Source organism: Amblyraja radiata, chromosome 4 (assembly GCF_010909765.2).
Source record: "Amblyraja radiata isolate CabotCenter1 chromosome 4, sAmbRad1.1.pri, whole genome shotgun sequence".
Classification (NCBI taxonomy): Eukaryota; Metazoa; Chordata; class Chondrichthyes; order Rajiformes; family Rajidae; genus Amblyraja; species Amblyraja radiata.
Window position 1 is genome coordinate 115,255,870 of NC_045959.1, and position 23,358 is coordinate 115,279,227.

General features: G+C 44.4%; 1 protein-coding gene across 1 annotated transcript in view; it reads right to left on the bottom strand.

Annotated features, from left to right (window-relative positions):
* The window catches only part of LOC116972507 (unconventional myosin-Id-like), a 112,125-nt gene that overhangs the window by 16,025 nt on the left and 72,742 nt on the right, over positions 1–23,358 (bottom strand). The window contains exon 20 of the mRNA XM_033020287.1: positions 18,436–18,549. Within this exon, the coding sequence (XP_032876178.1) occupies positions 18,436–18,549 (114 nt within the window). The remainder of the gene's footprint in view (positions 1–18,435; positions 18,550–23,358) is intronic.

The window sequence follows — 23,358 nt, forward strand, 5'->3', positions numbered from 1 at the left end:
CTGAGTCTCCCCCTGAAGTGACAGACGAAGAGCCTCGTAAAGGTGCTGGGCTTGGATGGACAGAGTATAGATTGTCCGGAATACTCCAGTCCGTTCAAGAATTCAACTGGGAAATTAGGAGTTCGATTTCGAGTCTATATTTGCAAAGCCAAATTTTCAAATACTGAATTTCATATTGAAGTTCTGCCAGTAAGGTGGAATTCGAATTCCTGTATATAGAACTTCGGAGTTGGTGCATGTCAGTGATCGATTCCGAATAGCAGCTGATCAACAGTGAGTAGTCACGCTCCGGTCGACTGTTGACTAGTACGTGGTAGCGAAGAGTACCTGAGAGACGGGAACCTGTTTTACTTGATGAAAAGTAATCCGAATAGCGAAGGGTACCCCTAATTCTGTCGAACTTGGAGAGGAGGGATAGAGGTCCCCCTATAGAAGTCCAGTCTTAACAGAGGGATAGTAACATTCGGGAGGAAAAGTAGTCATTTAGGGAGTAGTACCCCTCAGCAAAGTGTAAACTAGGAAGGGGAAAATCTTCGGTATCAGGGGGAGAGGTTCACTGTGTGATAACAGACTGACGTGGCGTCGAGATCGAGTGTTCGTGAACTGTGCGCTAGTGCTTTAAATCATTTTGTATATTGTAAAAATCTAGTTTTTCATATTGTCATCGGATCCGGATTTTGTAAATATTCTGTGTATGTAAATAAACTTAGAGTATATTAAGAATTAAGAGTTAAGATTTTGATCGTGTTAAGTCCGTGGACTGTCATTTGTGTTGCTGCTTGTGCAAGTGTTTACGGATTTAGAAACTTGAAGTAAGAGTGATTTGAATTAAGTATTTGTATTTGTTAGGGTCATATTGTAAGAATCTGAATCGAGGTGGTTCGATCAGGGGTTGTACTTCGATCGCTGCATTGGGGGAGGAGTCATCCTGCTGATCGATTACACCACGAGGAAGATTCATTAGAGTGGGGTTTACTGGATGCTTATAGTTTATATTGGGGTGTGTTTTGGATTATATAATCGGGGGAATATTTTCATTCTTAATTATAGTTTTGTTAGTTTGGTTCGGATTTGTCTGTCTGTGCAAACTTAAAGTGGATTGAGTGAGAGAGAGATTGCTGCATGAGAGACTGCGGTTGAGAGTTAGACTTGGATTGAGATCCTTTGTTTGAAAGTTTGGAATTAACCATATAACCATATAACAATTACAGCACGGAAACAGGCCATCTCGGCCCTACAAGTCCGCGCCGAACAATTTTTTTCCCTTAGTCCCACCTGCCTGCACTCATACCATAACCCTCCATTCCCTTCTCATCCATATGCCTATCCAATTTATTCTTAAATGATACCAACGAACCTGCTGCCACCACTTCCACTGGAAGCTCATTCCACACAGCCACCACTCTCTGAGTAAAGAAGTTCCCCCTCATGTTACCCCTAAACTTCTGTCCCTTAATTCTGAAGTCATGTCCTCTTGTTTGAATCTTCCCTATTCTCAAAGGGAAAAGCTTGATCACATCAACTCTGTCTATCCCTCTCATCATTTTAAAGACCTCTATCAAGTCCCCCCTTAACCTTCTGCGCTCCAGAGAATAAAGACCTAACTTATTCAACCTATCTCTGTAACTTAGTTGTTGAAACCCAGGCAACATTCTAGTAAATCTACTCTGTACTCTCTCTATTTTGTTGACATCCTTCCTATAATTGGGCGACCAAAATTGTACACCATACTCCAGATTTGGTCTCACCAATGCCTTGTACAATTTTAACATTACATCCCAGCTTCTATACTCAATGCTCTGATTTATAAAGGCTAGCATACCAAAAGCTTTCTTTACCACCCTATCTATATGAGATTCCACCTTCAAGGAACTATGCACGGTTATTCCCAGATCCCTCTGTTCAACTGTATTCTTCAATTCCCTACCATTTATCATGTACGTCCTATTTTGATTTGTCCTGCCAAGGTGTAACACCTCACATTTATCAGCATTAAACTCCATCTGCCATCTTTCAGCCCATTTTTCCAAATGGCCTAAATCACTCTGTAGACTTTGGAAATCCTCTTCATTATCCACAACACCCCCTATCTTGGTATCATCTGCATACTTACTAATCCAATTTACCACCCCTTCATCCAGATCATTGATGTACATGACAAACAACAAAGGACCCAACACAGATCCCTGAGGCACCCCACTAGTCACCTGCCTCCAACCCGACAAACAGCCATCCACCATTACCCTCTGGCTTCTCCCATTCAGCCACTGCTGAATCCATCTTGCTATTCCTGCATTTATACCCAACAGTTTAACCTTCTTAACCAACCTTCCATGAGGAACCTTGTCAAAGGCCTTACTAAAGTCCATATAGACAACATCCACTGCTTTACCCTCGTCAATTTCCCTAGTAACCTCTTCAAAAAAATTCAAGAAGATTAGTCAAACATGACCATCCAGGCACAAATCCATGTTGACTGTTCCTAATCAGACCCTGTTTATCCAGATGCTTATATATATTATCTCTAAGTATCTTTTCCATTAATTTGCCCACCACTGAAGTCAAACTAACAGGTCTATAATTGCTAGGTTTACTCTTAGAACCCTTTTTAAACAATGGAACAACATGCGCAGTACGCCAATCCTCGGGGACTATTCCCGTTTCTAATGACATTTGAAATATTTCTGTCATAGCCCCGGCTATTTCCACACTAACTTCCCTCAATGTCCTAGGGAATATCCTGTCAGGACCTGGAGACTTATCCACTTTTATATTTTTCAAAAGTGTCAGTACTTCTTTTACTTTGAAACTCATAGTATCCATAACTACTCTACTCGTTTCCCTTACCTCACATAATTCAATATCCTTCTCCTTGGTGAATACCGAAGAAAAGAAATTGTTCAATATCTCCCCCATCTCTTTTGGCTCTGCAGATAGCTGCCCACTCTGTTTCTCCAATGGACCAATTTTATCCCTCGTTATCTTTTTGACATTAATATAGCTGTAGAAACCCTTTGGATTTACTTTCACCTTACTTGCCAAAGCAACCTCATATCTTCTTTTAGCTTTTCTAATTTCTTTCTTAAGATTCTTTTTACATTCCTTATACTCCACAAGCACCTCATTTACTTCATGCTGCCTATAATTATTGTAGATCTCCCTCTTTTTCCGAACAAGATGTCCAATTTCCCTTGAAAACCAGGGCTCTTTCCAATTTTTACTGTTTCCTTTCAACCGAACAGGAACATAAAGATTCTGTACTCTTAAAATTTCCCCTTTAAATGTCCACCATTTCTCTTCTACATCTTTCCCATAAAACAAAATGTCCCAGTCCACTCCTTTTAAATCATCTCGCATCTCATCAAAGTTAGCCTTTCTCCAATCAAAAATCTCAACCCTAGGTCCAGTTCTGACCTTCTCCATAATTATATTGAAACTAATGGTATTGTGATCACTGGACCCGAAGTGCTCCCCAACGCATACCTCCGCCACCTGTCCCGTCTCATTTCCTAACAGGAGGTCCAGCACTGCCCCTCCTCTAGTAGGTACCTCTATGTATTGCTGCAAAAAACTATCCTGCACACATTTTACAAACTCCAAACCATCCAGCCCATTTACAGAATGTGTTTCCCAGTCTATGTGTGGAAAGTTGAAATCTCCCACAATCACTACCTTGTGCTTACTACTAATATCTGCTATCTCCTTACATATTTGCTCTTCCAATTCTCGTTCCCCATTTGGCGGTCTATAATACACCCCTATAAGTGTTGCTACACCTTTCCCACTTCTCAGTTCCACCCAAATAGCCTCCCTAGATGAGCCCTCCAATCTATCCTGCCAAAGCACTGCTGTAATATCTTCCCTGACTAGCAATGCAACACCACCACCTCTTGCCCCTCCAATTCTATCACACCTGAAGCAACGAAATCCTGGAATATTTAGTTTCCAATCACAGCCCTCCTGCAACCATGTTTCACTGATCGCCACAACATCATACTTCCAGGTGTCTATCCAGACTCTAAGCTCATCCACCTTTCTTACAATGCTCCTAGCATTAAAATATGCACATTTAAGAAACCCCCCGTCTCTTCTACTCTGTTTATTTCCTTTTTTTTCTTTCTCCTCTTGTGTCCGAGTGCTTCCCTTTTCTGCTTCCTGCCTCCCATTCTGTCTACTAGCTTTCTCTATTTGAGTCCCTCGCCCCAACCATTCTAGTTTAAAGTCTCCCCAGTGACCTTTGCAAATTTCCCCGCCAGGATGTTGGTCCCCCTCGGGTTCAAGTGCAACCCATCCTTTCTGTACAGAATTGAATTAAGTGATTGTGATTTAACTGATTAGAGAGTTGGGAGAGAGACTAAATACGAGCAAATGGTTTAAATAATTGAATAGCAATTATTGAATAGGGGTGACTGGGAAACAGTTGAAAGGGAGCGATTGCCAGAGTGTGAATCGGAAAGACCGTTGACCATTGTGTGGGGAGATTCCATTGACCTTGGAGCCTGAGAGGAAGGAGTGATTGGAAGAGGTGTTAGTGTCTGGAACCTTTATTTTGCAATTTGTGTTGTGACCATTGTTCAGAGAATGGGGAATATCTCTGAGAAGGACCGATCACACAGATTTGAAAGCCCGATAAGGATAATTTGTGGTGAGCTTTCACATTAAGCGGATAGACTAAGAGGATTATCTGGGGAATTAAATGCAATTTTGAAAGACGAACTTTGGCCGTTGGGTGGACTAAAATCTGTAATAGGAATAAACTATAGAGAAACGATCGTTAAAAAATATGGGTATAGTGAAGAAGGAAATGAGTTAATTGGGATGTGGAGAATGTTCTTCACTAAAAGAAAAATAAAGAAAGAAATTGTTTTGCTGTCCACCCTAAGAATGGCGGCTTGGAAATTGGGAATAGGAGGAGAACACGATAGTATTGATCCTACTAGGGACATTCCAGAGCAGGGGCTGGGAGAAGAAGTAAGCTAACAGCAGGAGAGGGAGATAATACCATCTTCTGAAAGGGAGACTACTGAGACGGCTCTTAAAGGGGGGATGACGACGGAAACTAAATCTGTTAAATCCGGTTAGAGTGAAACAGGGTCTGCATATCTTGAAGGGAGAGATATTCATCATATGCCAGGGTGTGCAGAATTCTTCGGAGTGGAGCTAGTGCCACAGTATTCCTCACAGAACTCTTATGTTCCCAATTCGGAGAAACCATGCGCAGCTTGCGAACGGTGCACACGGGAGGAGTCAGCGTTATCTTCGGCTCCTCCCCCTAAATTTAAATCTGAAGTAGAGACATCGGGGAGAGATCCTCTATCCCAATAGACAATAGAAAATAGATGCAGGAGGAGGCCATTCAGCCCTTCGAGCCAGCACCGCCATTCATTGTGATCATGGCTGATCGTCCCCTATCAATAACCCATGCCTGCCATCTTCCCATATCATATAACCATATAACCATATAACAATTACAGCACGGAAACAGGCCATCTCGACCCTTCTAGTCCGTGCCGAACACGTATTCTCCCCTAGTCCCATATACCTGCGCTCAGACCATAACCCTCCATTCCTTTCCCGTCCATATAACTATCCAATTTATTTTTAAATGATAAAAACGAACCTGCCTCCACCACCTTCACTGGAAGCTCATTCCACACAGCTACCACTCTCTGAGTAAAGAAGTTCCCCCTCATGTTACCCCTAAACTTCTGTCCCTTAATTCTCAAGTCATGTCCCCTTGTTTGAATCTTCCCTACTCTCAGTGGGAAAAGCTTATCCACGTCAATTCTGTCTATCCCTCTCATCATTTTAAAGACCTCTATCAAGTCCCCCCTTAACCTTCTGCGCTCCAAAGAATAAAGCCCTAACTTGTTCAACCTCTCTCTGTAACTTAGTTGCTGAAACCCAGGCAACATTCTAGTAAATCTCCTCTGTACTCTGTCTATTTTGTTGACATCCTTCCTATAATTAGGCGACCAAAATTGTACCCCATACTCCAGAATTGGCCTCACCAATGCCTTGTACAATTTTAACATTACATCCCAACTTCTATACTCAATGCTCTGATTTATAAAGGCCAGCACACCAAAAGCTTTCTTTACCACCCTATCTACATGAGATTCCACTTTCAGGGAACTGTGCACAGTTATTCCCAGATCCCTCTGTTCACCTGCATTCTTCAATTCCCTACCATTTACCATGTACGTCCTATTTTGATTTGTCCTGCCAAGATGTAGCACCTCACACTTATCAGCATTAAACTCCATCTGCCATCTTTCAGTCCACTCTTCCAACTGGCATAAATCTCTCTGTAGACTTTGAAAATCTACTTCATTATCCACAACCCCACCTATCTTAGTATCATCTGCATACTTACTAATCCAATTTACCACACCATCATCCAGATCATTGATGTACATGACAAACAACAGTGGACCCAGCACAGATCCCTGTGGCACCCCACTAGTCACTGGCCTCCAACCTGACAAACAACCATCCACCATTACTCTCTGGCATCTCCCATTCAGCCACTGTTGAATCCATCTTGCTACTCCGCCATTAATACCCAACCATTGAACCTTCTTAACCAACCTTCCATGAGGAACCTTGTCAAAGGCCTTACTGAAGTCCATATATACAACATCCACTGCTTTACCCTCATCAATTTCCCGAGTAACCTCTTCAAAAAATTCAAGAAGATTAGTCAAACATGACCTTCCAGGCACAAATCCATGTTGACTGTTCCTAATCAGACCCTGTTTATCCAGATGCTTATATATATTATCTCTAAGTATCCTTTTCATTAATTTGCCCACCACTGACGTCAAACTAACAGGTCTATAATTGCTAGGTTTACTTTTAGACCCCTTTTTAAACAATGGAACAACATGCGCAGTACGCCAATCCTCCGGCACTATTCCCGTTTCTAATGACATTTGAAATATTTCTGTCATAGCCCCTGCTATTTCTACACTAACTTCCCTCAATGTCCTAGGGAATATCCTGTCCGGACCTGGAGACTTATCCACTTTTATATTTCTCAAAAGTGTCAGTACTTCCTCTTCTTTGAATCTCATAGTTTCCATGGCTACTCTACTTGTTTCCCTTACCTCACATAATTCAATATCCTTCTCCTTGGTGAATACCGAAGAAAATAAATTGTTCAATATCTCCCCCATCTCTTTTGGCTCTGCAGATAGCTGTCCACTCTGACTCTCTAATGGACCAATTTTATCCCTCGTTATCCTTTTGCTATTAATATAGCTGTAGAAACCCTTTGGGTTTACTTTCACCTTACTTGCCAAAGCAACCTCATATCTTCTTTTAGCTTTTCTAATTTCTTTCTTAAGATTCTTTTTACATTCTTTATACTCCTCAAGCACCTCATTTACTCCATGCTGCCTATAATTATTGTAGATCTCCCTCTTTTTCCGAACCAAGTGTCCAATTTCCCTTGAAAACCATGGCTCTTTCCGATTTTTACTATTTCCTTTCAACCGAACAGGGACATAAAGATTCTGTACTCTTAAAATTTCACCTTTAAATGTACTCCATTTCTCTTCCACATCTTTCCCATAAAACAAAATGTCCCAATTTACTCCTTTTAAATCCTTTCGCATCTCCTCAAAGTTAGCCTTTCTCCAATCAAAAATCTCAACCCTAGGTCCAGTTCTGACCCTCTCCATAATTATATTGAAACTAATGGTATTGTGATCACTGGTCCCGAACTGTTCCCCAACGCATACCTCTGCCACCTGACCCGTCTCATTTCCTAACAGGAGGTCCAGTACCGCCCTTCTCTAGTAGGTATTTCTATGTATTGCTGCAAAAAACTATCCTGCACACATTTTACAAACTCCAACCCATCCAGCCCATTTACAGAATGGGTTTCCCAGTCTATGTGTGGAAAATTGAAATCTCCCACAATCACTACCTTGTGCTTACTACTAATATCTGCAATCTCCTTACATATTTGCTCTTCCAATTCTCGCTCCCCATTTGGCGGTCTATAATACACCCCTATAAGTGTTGCTACCCCTTTCCCATTTCTCAGTTCCACCCAAATAGCCTCCCTAGACGAGCCCTCTAATCTATCCTGCCAAAGCACTGCTGTAATATCTTCCCTGATAAGCAATGCAACACCTCCACCTCTTGCCCCTCCAATTCTATCACACCTGAAGCAACGAAATCCTGGAATATTTAGTTTCCAATCACAGCCCTCCTGCAACCATGTTTCACTGATCGCCACAACATCATACTTCCTGGTGTCAATCCAGGCTCTAAGTTCATCCACCTTTCTTACAATGCTCCTAGCATTAAAATATACACATTTAAGAAACCCACTCTCTCTTATTCTCTGTTTATTGTCTTTTTCTTCTCTCTCCCCTACATTTTGGGTCAGAGTGCTACCATTCTCTGCCTCCTGCCTCACACACTGACTGCTAGCTTTCCCAATTTGAGTCCCTCCCCCCAACCATACTAGTTTAAAGTCTCCCCAGTAGCCTTTGCAAATCTCCCCGCCAGGATATTGGTCCCCCTCGAGTTCAAGTGCAACCCGTCCTTTCTGTACAGGTCGCACCTTCCCCAAAAGAGGTCCCATTGATCCAGAAACTTGAATCCATACCAACTGCACCAGTCCCTCATCCACTCATTTATCCTCCACCTCGCTCCATTCCTACTCTCACTGTCGCGTGGCACAGGCAGTAATCCTGAGATTGTTACCTTTGCAGTCCTTCTCCTTAACTCTCTACCTAACTCCCTAAATACTTCTTTCAGGACCTCTTCTCCTTTTTTACCTATGTCGTTGGTACCTATATGTACCACAACTTCAGGCTCCTCTCCCTCCCATTTCAGGACTTCTTGGACCCGTTCAGACACATCCCTGACCCTGGCACCAGGGAGGCAAACTACCATCCGGGTCTCTTGTCTGCGTCCACCGAATCGCCTATCCGACCCCCTGACTATAGAGTCCCCTATTACAATTGCCCTCCTCTTCTTTTCCTTACCCTTCTGAGCAACAAGACCGGTCTTTGTGCCAGAGGCCCGGCCGCTGTCGCTGCCCCCAGGTCCCTTGATTCCACTAGCCCCTAGAGCTCTATCTAACTCTCTATTAAATCCATCCAGTGATTTGGCCTCCACTGTGGCAGGGAATTCCATAAATTCACAACTCTCTGGGTGAAAACGTTTTTTCTCACCTCAGTCTTAAATGACCTCCCCATTATTCAAAGACTGTGGCCCCTGGTTCTGGACTCACCCCACATTGGGAAAAATTTTCCTGCATCTAGATTGTCCAGTCCTTTTATAATTTTATATGTTTCTATAAGATATCCCCATTATCCTTCTAAATTCCAGTGAATACAAGCCTAATCTTTTCAATCTTTCCTCATATGACAGTCCCGCCATCCCAGGGATCAATCTCGTGAACCTATGCTGCACTGCGTCAATCACAAGGATGTCCTTCCTCACATTAGGAGACCAAAACTCTACACAATATTCCAGATGTGGTCTCACCACAGCCCTATACAACTGCAGAAGAACCTCTTTACTCCTATACTGAAATCCTCTTGTTATGAAGGCCAACATTCCATTAGCTTTCTTCACTGCCTGATGTAGCTGTAAGCCAACTTTCAGTGACCGGTGTACAAGGACGCCCAGTTCTCGCTGCACCTCCCCCTTACCTAACCTAACCCCATTGAGATAATAATCTGCCCCCTTGATTTTGCTGCCAAAGTGGATAACCTCACATTTATCTATATTATACTGCATCTGCTACACATCTGCCCACTCACTCAACCTGTCCAGGTCACCGTGCAACCTCCTAACATCCTCTTCACAGTTCACACTGCCACCCAGCTTTGTGTCATCCACAAACATGCTAGTGTTTCTCCTAATTCCCTCTTCCAAATCATTAATATATATGGTAAACAGTTGCGGCCCCAACACCGAGCCTTGCGGCACTCCACTCGCCACTGCCTGCCATTCTGAAAAGGACCCGTTCACTCCTACTCTTTGCAAGGCCAACATGCCATTCGCTTTCTTCACTGCCTGCTGTACCTGCATGCTTACTTTCATAGACTGATGTACAAGGACCCCCAGATCCCATTGTACTTCCCCTTTTCCCAACTTGACGCCATTTAGATAGTAATCTGCCTTCCTGGTTTTGCTACCAATGTGGATAACCTCACATTTATCCCATTAAACTTCATCTGCCATGCACCTGCCCACTCCCCCAACCTGTCCAAGTCACCCTGCATTCTCATAGCATCCACCTCACAGTTCACACTGCCACCCAGCTTTGTGTCACCTGTAAATTTGCTAATGTTACTTTGAACCCCTTCATCCAAATAATTGATGTATATTGTAAATAGCTGTGGTCCCAGCACCGAGCCTTGTGGTACCCCATTAGTCACTGTCTGCCATTCTGAAAGGGACCCGTTAATCCCTACTCTTTGTTTCCTGTCTGCCAACCACTTCTCTATCCATGTCAGCACTCTACCCCCAATACCATGTGCCCTAATTTTGCCCACTAATCTCCTATGTGGGACCTTAGCAAATGCTTTCTGAAAGTCCAGGTACACTACATCCACTGGCTCTCCCTTGTCCATTTTCCTAGTTACATCTTCAACAAATTCCAGAAAATTAGTCAAGCATGATTACCCCTTCGTAAATCCATGCTGACCCGGACCGATCCTGTTACTGCTATCCCAATGTTCGGCTATCTCATCTTTTATAATTGACTCCAGCATCTTCCCCACCACCAATGCCCGGCTAACTGGTCTATAATTCCCTGTTTTCTCTCTCCCGCCTTACTTAAAAAGTGGGATAACATTAGCTACCCTCCAATCCACAGAAACTGATCCTGAGTCTATAGAACATTGGAAAATGATCACCAATGCATCCACAATTTCTAGAGCCACTTCCTTAAGTACCCTGGGATGTAGACCATCAGGCCCTGGGGATTTATCAGCCTTCAGTCCCATCAGTCTATCCAACACCATTTCCTGCCTAATGTGGATTTCCTTCAGTTCCTCCGTCATTCCCAGATCCTCTGGCCACTAGTACATCAGGAAGATTGTTTGTGTCCTCCTTAGTGAAGACAGATCCAAAGTACCTGTTCAACTCATCTGCCATTTCCTTGTTCCCCATAATAAATTCACCTTACAATCATCTCCTATGTTTGCTCCACAAGTGGAGGACAGTAGGGGAAAGCAAGGAGCTAGAAGGAAGACTTCATTGACATGGGTGCCGAAATTGATTGAAAGAATCCTTCTTGAAGTACCGGGATAGAACAAATAGCTTTGCAGAGGGTGAGATAGGGGAAGAATATGGAGGGATTAATCCGGATATGGATAATATAATTGTCGGAGTAATTCACCAATGAAGGGGATTTAAAACGGACTCCACGTAGACAGTGTGTTTGTGGGGAGATGCCCGCATTAGGTATAAATGTCTTCCAAACCACAGACAGTCAGACCTCAAGGCAGCCTGGTTCAACGGCAGCCCGGAAATTAAAGGTTCAAGTAAAAGAAATAAGAACAGAAGAGGATAAGGAGGAAGAAAACCTCAAGGCCTGGATAGACCTCCCATTCAGGGCACCGACCTTTGCTCGGTTTGGCTGGAGAGGTTATAGAGCGGTCCGGCCCGATCAGTGTTACAGCTGTGGGGGATGGGACATTGGAGTCGGTCGTATCCTATGAGGGAGTACTATCGAGAAGGAAGGGGGCAGAGAAGAAGGCCACGGAGTTACAGAAACCAGTGGATTCCGAGAGGGGACCCCGAAGGTGAGGACGAGGACACTGACAGGGACAATAGACAATAGACAACAGGTGCAGGAGTAGGCCATGCGGCCCTTCGAGCCAGCACCGCCATTCAATGTGTTCCTGCCTTCTCCCCATATCCCCTGATTCCGCTATTTTTAAGAGCCCTATCTAGCTCTCTCTTGAAAGCATCCAGAGAACCGACCTCCACCGCCCTCTGAGGCAGAGAATTCCACACTCACCACTCTCTGTGAGAAAAAGTGTTTCCTCATCTCCGTTCTAAATGGCTTACTCCTTATTCTTAAACTGTGGCCCCTGGTTTTGGACTCCCCCAACATCGGGAACATGTTTCCTGCCTCTAGCGTGTCCAAGCCCTTAACAATCTTATATGTTTCAATGAGAAATCCTCTCATCCTTCTAAACTCCAGAGTGTACAAGCCCAGCTGCTCCATTCTCTCAGCATATGACAGTCCCGCCATCCCGGGAATTAACCTTGTAAACCTACGCTGGACTCCCTCAATAGCAAGAATGTCCTTCCTCAAATTAGGGGACCAAAACTGCACACAATACTCCAGGTGTGATCTCACTAGGGCTCTGTACAATTACAGAAGGACCTCTTTGCTCCTATATTCGATTCCTCTTGTTATAAAGGCCAACATGCCATTTGCTTTCTTCACTGGGACCCCAAAGGTAGAGGACGAGGCAGGGAGATCAGGGGGCAGGGACATTTTGGCAATCCAACCCATTTCAGTAACTCTGATCTGCCAGTTAACAGTAATACCATCTATTACAATTAAAGGCGTGCTCACATGGCCCGAGAAACAGCACTATATATCAGAACGAACACCACCCCATCCAAGCAGGAGGAGACATGAATAATCCAATTCTCAAGAAACCCTCACTGAAAGGAAGAAGCGCGACTGGGAAACATAGTAGCTGGCATGAGAAGGGATGGCAACTAAGGAATGGAAATGGCACTAGGGACAGAAGAAACAAACTTACTGTGCAGGAGGAACGGGAGTGGGGAAAGAAGATATTATATGAATGTGCTACTGAGTTTGTGCCTGCAGGACAGTATATCGTCGAGACACTATCTGGGGAGTGAGGTAAAATAATACACAGACCCCTTACGAACGGGAAGAAGACAGCAAAAGGTAATGTAGCTCCCCAGAAACAGGAGGAACTGATACTGTCCTGCCCCTTTAAGACATATTTGGGAAGGCCAGCAGGCAGAGCAAGCTGCTCCTCAGTATCCCTACTCCCTTGTAATTGAAACTACCATCAGAAGAGAAGAAGTAGAAGAAGACCTACCCTAGTGCCGAACCTTAATATCACCTAGCTATTGGAGAAAGAAAAGGAAGGAGAGGACACTCTAATCATCTTTGAAAGAAACAACACTGACGACCTATAATCACTTCTGGGACAAGCCCCACTTTAAAGGACTGACTTCAAATAAAAAACATTCCCCTGTGGTTTGGAGTAAAATACCTAATTTGCATCTAAATTATGGTTATTGTAAATAAATTTATTAATTTTGGATTCGGTCTCGAAATGGTATGTTAATGAAATGGAGGGACTTTAAAAATTGAGATTTGGAATAGACATGTGGAATCTGGCTTAGGAATAACTGGAGTTTGATTATTAATTGACATTGTTATTGTCTCATCCCCAGAAAGGCAGACAAAGATGGGAAGGATTGTTCAAAGGGCATCAAGAAGGATGGAACTTGGGAAAATCTGGTAACATGGAATTACTTAGGGAATACTTATAGAAACGTACAAAATTCTTATGGGGTTGGACAGGCTAGATGCAGGAAGATTGTTCCCCATGTTGGGGAAGTCCAGGACAAGGGGTCACAGCTTAAGGATAAGGGGGAAATCCTTTAGGACCGAGATGAGAAGAAACTTTTTCACACAGAGAGTGGTGAATCTCTGGAACTCTCTGCCACAGAGGGTAGTTGAGGCCAGTTCATTGGCTATATTTAAGAGGGAGTTAGATGTGGCCCTTGTGGCTAAAGGGATCAGGGGGTATGGAGAGAAGGCAGGTACGGGATACTGAGTTGGATGATCAGCCATGATCATATTGAATGGCGGTGCAGGCTCGAAGGGCCGAATGGCCTACTCCTGCACCTATTTTCTATGTATCTATGTATCTATGAATATGAGAGTTGGATTTAAGATTGAAAATTAAAATGGGAATTGTAATTGTAATTGGAGTTGGAATTGGAAATGGTCAAAAGAGGAACTGTGAGCAGCAGGACTTCCCTTTAAGAGACCGGACTAAAGAATTATTCGGTAGTTAAGAACTATTACCAGCAAGAACCCCTGGACAAAGAACAAAGTCGTTAGAATAAAAGCAAGAACCCCTAGAGAAAGAACAAAGCCAACCTAGTGAAGAGTCAATAGTGGAAAGAGTCAACATAGTAGTGAATCGACACAGTAACAAGTTACCATAGTGAGGAGACATACATAAATAAGAAGAGGTACTGGAGGAGAGACTTAGTAAATTAGAGGAAAAAACTTGAATAGGTATTGAGAATAGCAGAGCCGATACATATCTGCCCGATGGATTTGAATTGTTTAACCCTTGATGGTAAAGCGGCTTCTATTATCAAGGTGGAAGTAAATTATCCCTGCATTCAGCAGTCTTGATTGGATTTATGATGAAATTGATAGCATGTGGAAATTGATTGTTTAAATTTGAACAGCTGGGAATTCCACAGGAATTGGAAGGGTCAAAAGAGGCCACAATGCTGTGAAATGAAAAGGATGAGATGGACACTGAAATTTGAAATAGTAAATGAGACTGAATTTGGTTAAATTGGAACATTTATCATGGTTTGCTTTAAATTAGAGTCACGCCTGTAGGGAAATCTGGACTGAACCCAGCTGAAATTTATATGATTACCCGTCATCAGATATACATGTTATAACATCGTGTGAGTATGAAGAAGGCTGTCGATCCTAGAATAATAAAGAGTATATTAGGAACAGAATAGGAATGGGGATCTAGTAATAGGGTAATATAATATGTTCAAATAGGAACAGTATTGCAGAAATATAGTGAATGTATGGGAAAGCATGAGTGCATGATGGTAACTTGCTTTGTCCCAAGTTTTTCAGGATTTTTAGGTTTTAGGTTCGACTGTGGAAGGTGATGGAAGACTGGGCAGCAACACGGATGGAGGGAATTCATGCCCACAAAAACTCGGGAGGTAAAGACTCATCAGACGGAAATTGTGAAGTTATGCCCATAAACTCGGGACGCTTGACAGGATTCTGGAAAGAAACATCATCTTCTTCAATTGCTGATAGATGGGAAATGTGATGTACACACTTAACCATATAACAAACAACCATATAACAATTACAGCATGGAAACAGGCCATCTTGGCACTACAAGTCCGTGCCGAACAACTTTTTTCCCTTAGTCCTACCTGCCTGCACTCATACCATAACCCTCCATTCCCTTCTCATCCATATGCCTATCCAATTTATTTTAAAATGATACCAACGAACCTGCCGCCACCACTTCCACTGGAAGCTCATTCCACACCGCTACCACTCTCTGAGGAAAGAAGTCCCCCCTCATGTTACCCCTAAACTTCTGTCCCTTAATTCTGAAGTCATGTCCTCTTGTTTGAATCTTCCCTATTCTCAAAGGGAAAAGCTTGATCACATCAACTCTGTCTATCCCTCTCATCATTTTAAAGACCTCTATCAAGTCCCCCCTTAACCTTCTGCGCTCCAGAGAATAAAGACCTAACTTATTCAACCTATCTCTGTAACTTAGTTGTTGAAACCCAGGCAACATTCTAGTAAATCTCCTCTGCACTCTCTCTATTTTGTTGACATCCTTCCTATAATTGGGCGACCAAAATTGTACACCACTTATGTATATCTGGTTATCTGATTATTGAATTATTTGGTTATCATAAATGATGGGTGATCATATATGATAAAAAGGAAGAAATGTTAATCCTGGCTAAATTGGAGAGGCTAGGACTTTAAAATGGAGTAAAAGCTTCAGGGCTGCTGGGAGATTTAGTCAATTTGGAATTGCTCTCAGCTGCGGAGTGGTGTCAGTGTGTCTAGCGCCTAGATACAATTTGAAAGAAAAGAATAAGAACATCTGCAGACCCTGTCAATTAGGTGCAAAATGCATAGAATGTATTGGATGGCTGTAAACCAGACATACATCTTGTAAATAATTGCAAATAATGTTGCAGAGTTCAACTTTGCCGTGTGTTGGTTGGATGAGGCATTGAGCCTTGCCTGGGTTTCCTGCAGATCAGGGTAAATGTTGCTAAGTTGGCTTCCTTGCGAATTCCGGTTTGAATGCAATGTATTGAGCTGCTGTATTATTGGGTTAGGGAAATGTATGTTATGTATGGGGTTAATCGATATTTGTAATTGGATTATCAAGAGACCACCTCCATGTTGTTCGGCCCCTCGAGGTCCCGGGACATATAAAAGTCCGCTGCCACGAGGTCCAGCGTCGATCGTCTGGGAGACGCTTGGGACTGCGTGACCTTCTGGAGGATCTCTGTCTGAGCGAGGCCGAGAGGGCTTGAGCGGGCAGTTACGAGGATCGAACCCACGGTGGGATAGGTACAGTAGTTGAACTGTAATTGCGCTTATGTTAAAATAAAGATGAGTTGTTTCAAGTGCTTGATTCAGTGTTTTTACTGAAACTAGACTGGGGGGAAGCTTAGATACAAGCAATTTACAGCTTAAACTGGCATCTGCAGTTCCTTCGTACACACGAGTCAAGTCAAGAGTGTTTTATTGTCATATGTCCCGAAACGGAACAATGAAATTCTATGTTGCAGCGGGCACGACTGGGGTTACGGAGAGAAGGCAGGAGAATGTGGTTGAGAGGGGAAGATAATGATTAAATGGCGGACTAGACTTGCCCAGGCCGAATGTTCTAAATCTTCTTCTTGAACCTAGGAACTTTATATGTTAATATAGAACTCTGTAAACACCATAATCTCGCTATCCTCGGTACAAGAACTGTTCCAGAGCCACTGCCTGAAAAAAGCACCGAGCATAGCAAAGGACAGACTGCACCCACTCCACACACATCTGGATCTCCTGCCATCAGGAAAGAGATACCGCAGCATCAAAGCCCGGACAACCAGATTGCTAAACAGCTTCCTTCCACAGGCTGTGAGGCTGCTAAACAGTCATTCCACCTGATTCTGCTGCTTTTGAACTGACAATTTAATAACTGGCACTGAGTAATAACTCTGGCACTGGCTCAGGTCACTTATATCAGCTGCCCTGGACATTTGATGACTTTTTTTTTTAATTGTATTTTAATGTTGCTTTTTTACCTGCACTTTTTAAAACTATTCGTACTGTTTTTTTATCAGGAACTGGATTGTTTTTATTTATGTGTGAAATGTTTGCGTTTTTATGTGCGATGCTCCGGTACTCCGGAAGAGCCGGTCCTGGACTGACTCTGGACTCTGGTCCTGACCACGGGGGGGGAAATGGAGGAGGACTGGCCAAATGTTGTGCCTTCCACCACAGTGATGAATGCTGTGGTGGATGTTTGTGTTACAGTTTTATTGTGGTTGTGTGTTCTTTATTATTGTATCGCTGCAGACAACCGAAATTTCCACCAGCTTGGCTGTGTGGCAATAAATTATATCTAATCTAATCTAATCTATTCCCTGAGAAACGTCTTCTCATTTTGCGCTGTACAAATTGTTGCTTTGCATGATGACAATAAAGAATGATGATGATAATTCACTACAAAAAAGTTCAGTATATAATATATATCCCAGCATCCCGGGGAGCCAATCGCACGGCTGGAGTGTCCCGGGGGAGTCGCGCGGGCCCGATCCACCCGCCGAACAACCGCGGCATCACCGCCGACCGGAGCGACGACTGGAAAGCGCCCGACTCGCGCCCCACAGGCTTTGCAGGGACTACAATGAAGGCCTGTCTGCACCAAAGGAGCCTCGGCGGCGGTAGTGGGAGGCTCGGCAGCAAAGGGAGCCTCGGCGGCGGTGGGGCCACGCGGTCGATGGGCGTGAGGGGGGAGTGGAAGACAATGGAGACCCGGAGTAGGGGGACCACCGTGAGGGACGTTGGAAGAACAAAGGGGGACCTGGTGTGGTGTGGTTGGGGGGGGACAGGGGAGACACACAGTCTAGTATTAGAATCCTTTGTTTGGTTGTTTGTTTGGTCGATTGTTCCTGTGAAGGTGCTGTGCACACGGCAGCCGGACAACAGTCCCTTGTCTTTCTTTTTGTTTTCACTTTTAATGTGTATATATATATGTATGTATATATGTATATGTATATGTAAATAGATATAAAACAGAACTTTTTTGTTTAGCACCAGAGATCCGAGTTCGATCCCGGCTGCATCTGCTGTCTGTGTGGAGTTTGTATGTTCTCCCTGTGACCTACATGGGTTTTCTCCGGTATCTTGGGTTTCCTCCCACACTCCAATGACGTACAGGTTTGTAGGTTAATTGGCTTGGTATAGATATAGAAATTGTCGCTAATGTGTATAGGATGGTGTTAGTGTGCGGGGATCGCTGGTCGGCGTGGACTGGCCCGTTTCCGCGCTCTATCTCTAAACGAATTGAAACTATATTGCAGTGCAATTATTGTATATATTTTATATGTATAAAAGATATATTTGAAGTAAATGATACTCACCTGTGTGAGAGGCAGTGTTTTCATGTTCTTGTAGCATTTTGCGGGCTCCAGTTTGTACAGGTACAGGTCAGTTATCAGGATGGCACGATCTTCACACTTGTTGAACCTATTTATCTTAACACCCCCAAAAACAGGAAAACAAAATGATTACGATGGAATAAAATGTAACTGCAGATGCAGGTTTATACCAAAGATAGACACGAAGTGCTGGAGTAACTCAGCGGGTCAAGCAGCATCTGGGGAGAACATGGATAGGTGACGTTTCACAGAGTGCTGGGGTAACTCAGCGGGTCAGGCAGCATCTGTGGAGAACATGGATAGGTGACGTTTCACAGAGTGCTGGAGTAACTCAGCAGGTCAGGCAGCATCTGGGGAGAACATGGATAGGTGACGTTTCACAGAGTGCTGGGGTAACTCAGCGGGTCAGGCAGCATCTGTGGAGAACATGGATAGGTGACGTTTTTGGTTGGGTCTGAAGAAGGGTGCCGACCTGAAACATCACCTCTATGGGTTTGGTTTAGAGACACAGCATGGAAACAGGCCCTTCGGCCCACCGAGTCCGTGCCGACCAGCGATCCCCGCACACTAATAATAATAATAATAATAATAATATATTTTATTGTCATTGCACATAAGTGCCACGAGATTTGGTTTGCAGCTTCCATCCGATGTCATAACATAAATAACTAATAAAATTTTGATTTAGATACCCCGAGAACATGATTTGTAAAAATAACATTAAAACAGTAAAACAGTTCAAAGTGCAGATGTGTCTGTGCGACGTGACCATCCGAGGGAGACAGTCCAGGGGGGATGGGGGGCACTCAGCAGGGCCGGTTCAGAGCCACTATAGCTCTGGGAATGAAGCTGTTCCTGAGTCTGGAGGTTCGGGCGTAGATGGCCTTGTAACGTCTGCCGGAGGGAAGTAGTTCGAACAGTCCATTACAAGGGTGTGAGGAGTCTTTGTGGACGCTGAGGGCCTTCCTGAGGCACCGTGTGTGGTAGATGCCCTCCAAGGCTGGTAGCTGTGTCCCAATGATCCTCTGCGCTCTGTGGACGACGTGCTCTCCTGAAGAGCTCTCCTCTCCGCCTCCGTGCAGCTGAGATACCACACAGAGATGCCATACGTTAATATGCTCTCTGTGGTGCAGCGGTAGAATGTTGACAGCAGCTGTTGGGGCAGACCAGTCTTTTTTAATGTTCTCAGGAAGAACAGTCGTTGCTGTGCCTTCTTGACCAGCGCAGCGGTGTTGATGGACCATGTCCTAAATACTGTCCTAAACACTCTAGGGACAATTTACATTTACAGCAGAGCCAATTAACCTACAAACCTGTACGTCTTTGGAGTGTGGGGGGAAAACAAAGATCTTGAAGAAAACCCATGCAGGTCACGGGGAGAATGTACATACTCCGTACAGCCAGCACCCGTAGTCAGGATTGAACCACAACCAGTGAGCAGTGCTGAACTACTATCTGCCTCATTGGTAAACCTCGGACTTTACTGCCTTTACCTTGCACTAGACGTCATCCCCTTATCATGTACAGTATCTACACATTGTAAATGGATTGATTGTAATAATGTATTGTCTTTCCGCTAACTGGATAGCACGCAACAAAAGCTTTTCACTGTACCTCGTTACATGTGACAATAAACTAAACTGTAACTGCTCCACCGTACCCCCCGTATTCTCCAGAAATAAAATGATCAATTTTTTGCTGAGGAAACTTTCAAGAGAGCTAGATAGGGCTCTTAAAGGTAGCGGAGTCAGGGGATATGGGGAGAAGGCAGGAACGGGGAACTGATTGGGGATGATCAGCCATGATCACATTGAATGGCGGTGCTGGCTCGAAGGGCCAAATGGCCTACTCCTGCACCTATTGTCTATTGAAACGTTATATGTTCAGAAGGGAAGTAAAAATACACTCGTGCAGAGCACAGGTGAGCATGCGTACAGGTACATCTGAGGAGGGATGTGCTGGCTCTGGAGTGGGTCCAGAGGAGGTTTACAAGAACAATCCCAGGGATGATTGGGTTAACGTATGAGGAGCGTTTGACGCCTCTGGGCCTGTACTCGCTGGAGTTTGGAAGGATGAGTTGAGTTTAGTTTAGAGATATAGCATGGAAACAGGCCCTTCGCCCCTCCGAGTTCAGCATTGACCCACTCACACTAGTTCTATCCCACTTTTGCGTCCACTCCCCACTAACTAGGGAGCAATTTACCAAAGCCAGTTAACCTACAAACCCGCTCGCCTTTGGGATTTGGGAGGAAACCGGAGCGCCCGGAGAAAACCCACTCGGGTCACTGGGAGAACGTACAAACAATGCACAGAATGCACCCGTAGTTAGGGTCAAACCCGGATCCCCGGCGCTGTGAGGCGGCAACTCTACCACTGTGCCAATGTATCGCCCACTGTAGTGAAATCTTTCAACAGCGGATCATCTAAACAGCATTTTCTTCTTTGAGTTTAGTTTGGTGTCACGTGTACCGAGGTACAGTGAAAAGCTTTTTTTGTTGCGTGCTATCCAGTCAGCGGAAAGAAAATACATGATTACAATCAAGCCGTCCACAGGGTACAGATACAGGATGAAGGGAATAGCGTTTAGTGCAAGGTAAAGTCCAGTAAAGTCCGATTAAAGATAGTCTGAGGGTCTCCAATGAGGTAGATGGGTGGTCAATAGACCATAGACAATGGACAAGAGGTGCAGGAGTAGACCATTCGCTATCTTTAAGAGCACTATCTAGCTCTCTCTTGAAAGTTCTGGACTTCCCCCAACATCGGAAAGTTTTGGGGTGGAAGATTGCAACCTTCACGTGGTCCGCCCTGTTTCGACGAATGCAATCAACCTGGCGTGCACAATCGAATAAGATTAAATAGAACAAGTTGTCCTACAACTTTAGGCTGTGCACGCCATACGCAAGAAGAAGAAGGGAACATGTTTCCTGCCTCTAGAGTGTCCAAACCCTTAATAATCTTGTTGGTGAGGACTGCTCTCCAGTTGATGATAGAATGGTTCATTTATACTGTGTGTTGTCTTGTATCTTCAGACTGAGAGTCAGGGGAGAGGGAAACTAGAGGTTTGAAAAGAACAATTCAGAGCCGGCACCGATGACCAAGTGGAGCCCACAATGATCCATTGTTGGCTGTGGAGGACGTGATAACGTTGTTTGCAGCTGTCTGTTTGCACATTGCGTAGTCAGGTTTTTTGTTGTTCCTAATAACTAACCACATAGGAAGGAAATGATGCACGGAAATTTTGAAGACCAGTCTAACGATAATTTAAAGCTATTTACAGTCACGTCAAACCTGCCTGTAATGTGCCGGAGGATATCTGCTCATGTCACAGGGGAGATCAAAAAAACTGTTTCATCCTAGCTGTTATCTGTGGACCCTTGGCGAGCCCAAATGCAGACTGGGCGATCGTTCCGCTGAACACCTCCGCTCAGTCCGCCTAAACCTACCTGACCTCCCGGTTGCCAAACACTTGAACTCCCCCTCCCATTCCCACACTGACCTTTCTCTCCTGGGCCTCCTCCATTGCCAGAGTGAGGCCCAGCGCAAATTGGAGGAACAGCGTCTCGTATTTCGCTTGGGCAGCTTACACCCCAGCGGTATGAACATTGACTTCTCTAACTTCAAGTAACCCTAGCATCCCATCTCTCTCAGTCCCCTCCCCCACCCTAGTCCCTCCCCCACCACTGTTGTCTTGTTGAGTTTCATTGTCTGTAACTCATTTTCACCTACTCCACAGCTAACAATGGCCTGTTTCCTTTATTGTCCATATGTTTCTGCATATCTGTCATTCATTTGTTCTATATCTCTGTATATCACCCTCTATATCTCCCATTTCACTTTCCCCCCGACTCTCGAAGTCTGAAGAAGGTTCTCGACCCGAAACATCACCTATTCCTTCTCTCCAGAGATGCTGCCTGACCCGCTGAGTTAATCCAGCTTTTTGTGTCTATCTTCCCAGCTGTTATCAAGCAGCTGAGCCATCCTATCACCAACTCGAGGGCGGTCCTGACCTTTCATCTACCTCCTCCTGCCCTGAACGTTATTCCCTTTATCCTGTATCTGCCGACTGGATGGCTCGATGGTAATCATGTATCGTCCTTCAGTGCATGTTCAGCGCAAGATAAACTCCGATTAAAGATAGTCCGAGGGTCTCCAATGAGATAGTGGTCAGGACCACTCTCTAGTTAGTGAGAGGATGGTTCAGTTGCCTAATAACAGTTGGGAAGAAACTGTCCCTGAATCTGGAGGTGTGCGTTTTCACACTTCTGTACCTCTTGCCCGATGGGAGAGGGGAGAAGAGGGAGTGGCCGGGGTGAGACTGGTCCTTGATTATGCTGCTGGCCCTGCCGAGGCAGCGTGAGGTGTAGATGGAGTCTCACTTAGGTGGAAGGTTGTCGTACAAGGCCTGGACAGAGTGGATGTGGAGAGGATGTGTCCACTAGTGGGAGAGCCTAGGACCAGAGGGCACAGCCTCAGAATACAAGGGCGTACCTTCAGAAAGGAGATGAGGAGGAATTTTCGCTGACTGGTTAGCACGCAACAAAAGCTTTTCACTGTACCTCGGTACACGTGACGATAAGCTGAACTAAGAAGTGGCACGGTGGCTCAACGGTAGAGTTGCTGCCTTATGGTGCGAGGGGCCCTGGCTACGGGTGCTGTCTGTACGGAGTTTGTACGTTCTCCCCGTAACTTGCGCGGGTTTTCTCTGAGATCTTCGGTTTCCTCCCACACTCCAAACAAGTACGGGTTTGCAGGTTAATTGGCTTGGTATGAATGTAAAAATGTGCCTAGTGTGTGTGTAGTATAGTGCTATTGTGCAGGTATCATAGAAACATAGAAACATAGAAATTAGGTGCAGGAGTAGGCCATTCAGCCCTTCGAGCCTGCACCGCCATTCAATATGATCAT